This window comes from Dreissena polymorpha, chromosome 5 (genome assembly GCF_020536995.1).
Source record: "Dreissena polymorpha isolate Duluth1 chromosome 5, UMN_Dpol_1.0, whole genome shotgun sequence".
In the NCBI taxonomy this organism is placed as follows: Eukaryota; Metazoa; Mollusca; class Bivalvia; order Myida; family Dreissenidae; genus Dreissena; species Dreissena polymorpha.
The window spans coordinates 1203316-1206353 of record NC_068359.1 but is presented as its reverse complement, the minus strand read 5'-3'; the positions used below and the strand labels follow the sequence as shown (position 1 = coordinate 1206353).

At 38.7% G+C, this 3038-nt stretch overlaps 1 protein-coding gene across 1 annotated transcript in view; it reads right to left on the bottom strand.

Annotated features, from left to right (window-relative positions):
* The window catches only part of LOC127881238 (potassium voltage-gated channel protein Shal-like), a 116765-nt gene extending 115685 nt beyond the window's left edge, over positions 1 to 1080 (bottom strand). Inside the window, exon 1 of the mRNA XM_052428977.1 lies at positions 1 to 1080. This exon is cut by the window's left edge and continues 642 nt beyond it. Coding sequence (XP_052284937.1) covers positions 1 to 467 — 467 coding nt within the window. The 5' untranslated portion in view covers positions 468 to 1080.
* Between the last annotated feature and the right edge of the window lie 1958 nt (positions 1081 to 3038).

Here is a 3038-nt window from a genome sequence, read left to right as displayed (position 1 = left end):
GCGTCGGAGGCCTTGTCGTCGAGCAGACGTTCGCTGTTCTCCCTCTTACGATCCCGGTAGTCTTCGTAACAGCAGTCGCCGATTAGATCGGGCATGATCCCGAAAAACGCCAGCTCCTCGTCGTATGATGATATACATTCATGTCTTGGGTAGTGTAGTTTCCCCGTTCGGTAATAGTTAAGAATATGTCTAAAAATTTCCGGGTCACGGTCAAAGAAATATTCCTTGTACTTGTCGTCGTAAAAGAAGTCCTTCTCGTTCGACCCGAGCAGCGTGTCTGGGTATTTTCCCAGCGTGTTCTCCCACGTCTCGAACCTGCGGCCGCTGACGTTGATGCACAGTCTGTCATCCTCCCTCTCCTGTTCATCCTTCTTTACGCGGGTGTTAGGAAGCGGCTTTTGTGCCACGGGAACCCAGCCGATAGCCGAGGCGCGCGCAAAAGGTAACCACGCCGACACGGAGGCCATAACGGACAACGGCGACTCGGAGGGAGGAAAATCGGGGAGCTCGAAAGCAACAATGGTGTATGCTTGGACTGTCCGCCCGTACGAAGTGGCGAGACTATACCGCTGAGTGGCCGCGTGCTTCCGTCTCACGGCTAATAAACGCTTCTTCGTGAGAAACCATTAGTAAGATTTGCGGTGTTTCCTGTACAAGTGATAAAATCCGTTTGAATATCTGTGGTTTTCCTGTACCAAAATCAACTAGTACCCAAACAACTATGTTAAAACTATCATGCACACTCGCCAAAATGGCCAAAAATACTGGAAATAAATTTATTTAAACCAATCGACATGTGTTTTTATTCACGATGACAGATTCAGCTACTGCAATTTGAGGAAAATCCATTTCGCTTTACTAAACTACATATGTAAGTCCCCAAGCGCGCATACATATACGATTGGAACGCTAATCAAATTCCGACACCAACGATTTTGAAAACTTTAGTAGGTCACGTCTGGTATAATACAAAAGAATAATGCCACTTGATTGTTTACACGAATAGAAATCAACACTGTTCTCCACAAATACCAAGAATAAATAGATCCAGATCCGTAAGCCTTATTGTTTGCGCTTGGACGCCATTTTTGCTAAGGTTCATTTTCCCGATAATACCCACAGAGAGAGCACATATATAACCGATTCTCTCTGCTAGTGCGTTCCGGAATGCTAGAAGAACGAATCTTTCTCTGTTAATAGTACGGAAGCCATGCGAGCCCGTACAATCGATATGAAACTGTGTTTCGCGCCGCAGGTTCTTCACATTTATAAAATTAAAACAACACTTTGACGATTCCCACTACGATGTATATAATTTAAAAAAATCAAGTATCAAAAGCATATCTGAAAAGTAAAATAAATAGTTATAAACAAAAGAAGAAGTGTGAACTACTATTGTTGTGTGTGTTGATGTAAAAAACACGACAACATGCAATATCTTAAAAAGATATGAGTCGGGTATTTTTGTTTTGGATAACATTTATACGTACCAATAGCTATGTGCAATTCAAGTAAGATGATCGGAAGGTGATCAAATTGCAATTATTCTATTAAGAGTAATCAAGCAAATTTACCAATAAAAGCTGCGAAATTTCGTCATAAAATAAATTCAATAACGAACACCAATTATGGTAGGTGGTGATTTTTGTAAAGATCAATTTACCTTGCAGATTTTTAACTTCAATTAACAGTATTAAATTATCGGTTATATCGGTTATATCGTAGAACATTTTATTAAATGATTGCTATCACAACCAAGGACTGTTTAACCTCAAGCCATTTAATTGCTTTCAAAATGAAAAATGAAAAAAAGGCAATCTGGCAGACTCAATAATTGTCGTTTTCTCGATTCCGGGATTTTATTAATATAAACATAAAACAATCTGTTGTTTTTGCGCGTTACTTATATCCGACCTTAGTTCGACCGAAAAAAAAATGTTATCGTATTACACAGCTTATACCGCCGGCCCACCATGCAAGCCCGATATCGTAACATGACTTCGTAGACTGAGGCAGAAAATCAATTCCGGCTGACAATTATGGTATAGATTGTCGATAACATATACCACAGTAACTTTGCCAGAGTCTTGCATAATTAGCTCTTTTCTCATTCATCTTCGCGAGTTAAATTTGTATCCAGCGGTTTTCTGCATTTACTGATACAGTCTTAATGCCCTGTGCAACTGAACACTGTCATCACCTGCGCTGGTATTATCTAATTTACGGTAGGCATAAGGTCGTAGGAAAGTTAATTGGACGGAAGTCGAGCGTCTGTCGGGAACAATGACTTTGTTTGACTGCCTTATATGCCCTTTTATGGCGATATTGAAGCTATTTATAGTCACATGGAACTTAATGTAGTTAGCGTCAAATAGCGGCTTTTAGGGAAATACATCCATTTCACTATTTGAGAACTTATTATAACAAAATTGGGACACCGGTCTGCTCAGGACATGCATGGATGATGAAAAAGAAACAAACTTGCTCGGTGAAACACAGACAAATTGCGTTTAGACGTGTGGACTTTCGTTTCGTTTTTTAAATGTGGCAGAAAGGAAATACCGGTAAATCGTCACGTGCACGGTTTTAGAGTATCTTAACAGCGATTAAATACAATCAATAAATACAACTGAACATACCAATCAAAACTTCAGTAATCTTTATAAACTATTGTACAAGAAAACGTTGAATGCAAACAGATAATTATGTTATTACATTCATTAAGATAATCAACTATCCCCAAATGACTACTGCTTTTACATATTGGAAAGCATCTACTGAAGATAATGATAAAAGGAACACTTATTGAATATTATATCTCTGATTTTTTTTAAGAAAACGATATTGACGATGAAGGAAAACATAGAGAAACAATTTTCAAGACGAATACAGCGAAGACTGTCGTGTTTTAAGAAAGTTGTAGAAATCGAACAAGAAAACATTATATCCGAGAACTATTGAGTACAAAACTACGTTAATATTTTGTTGGCGATGCGTCCATTATGTAATACAAGGAATATCGATAAGTAGGAATGACA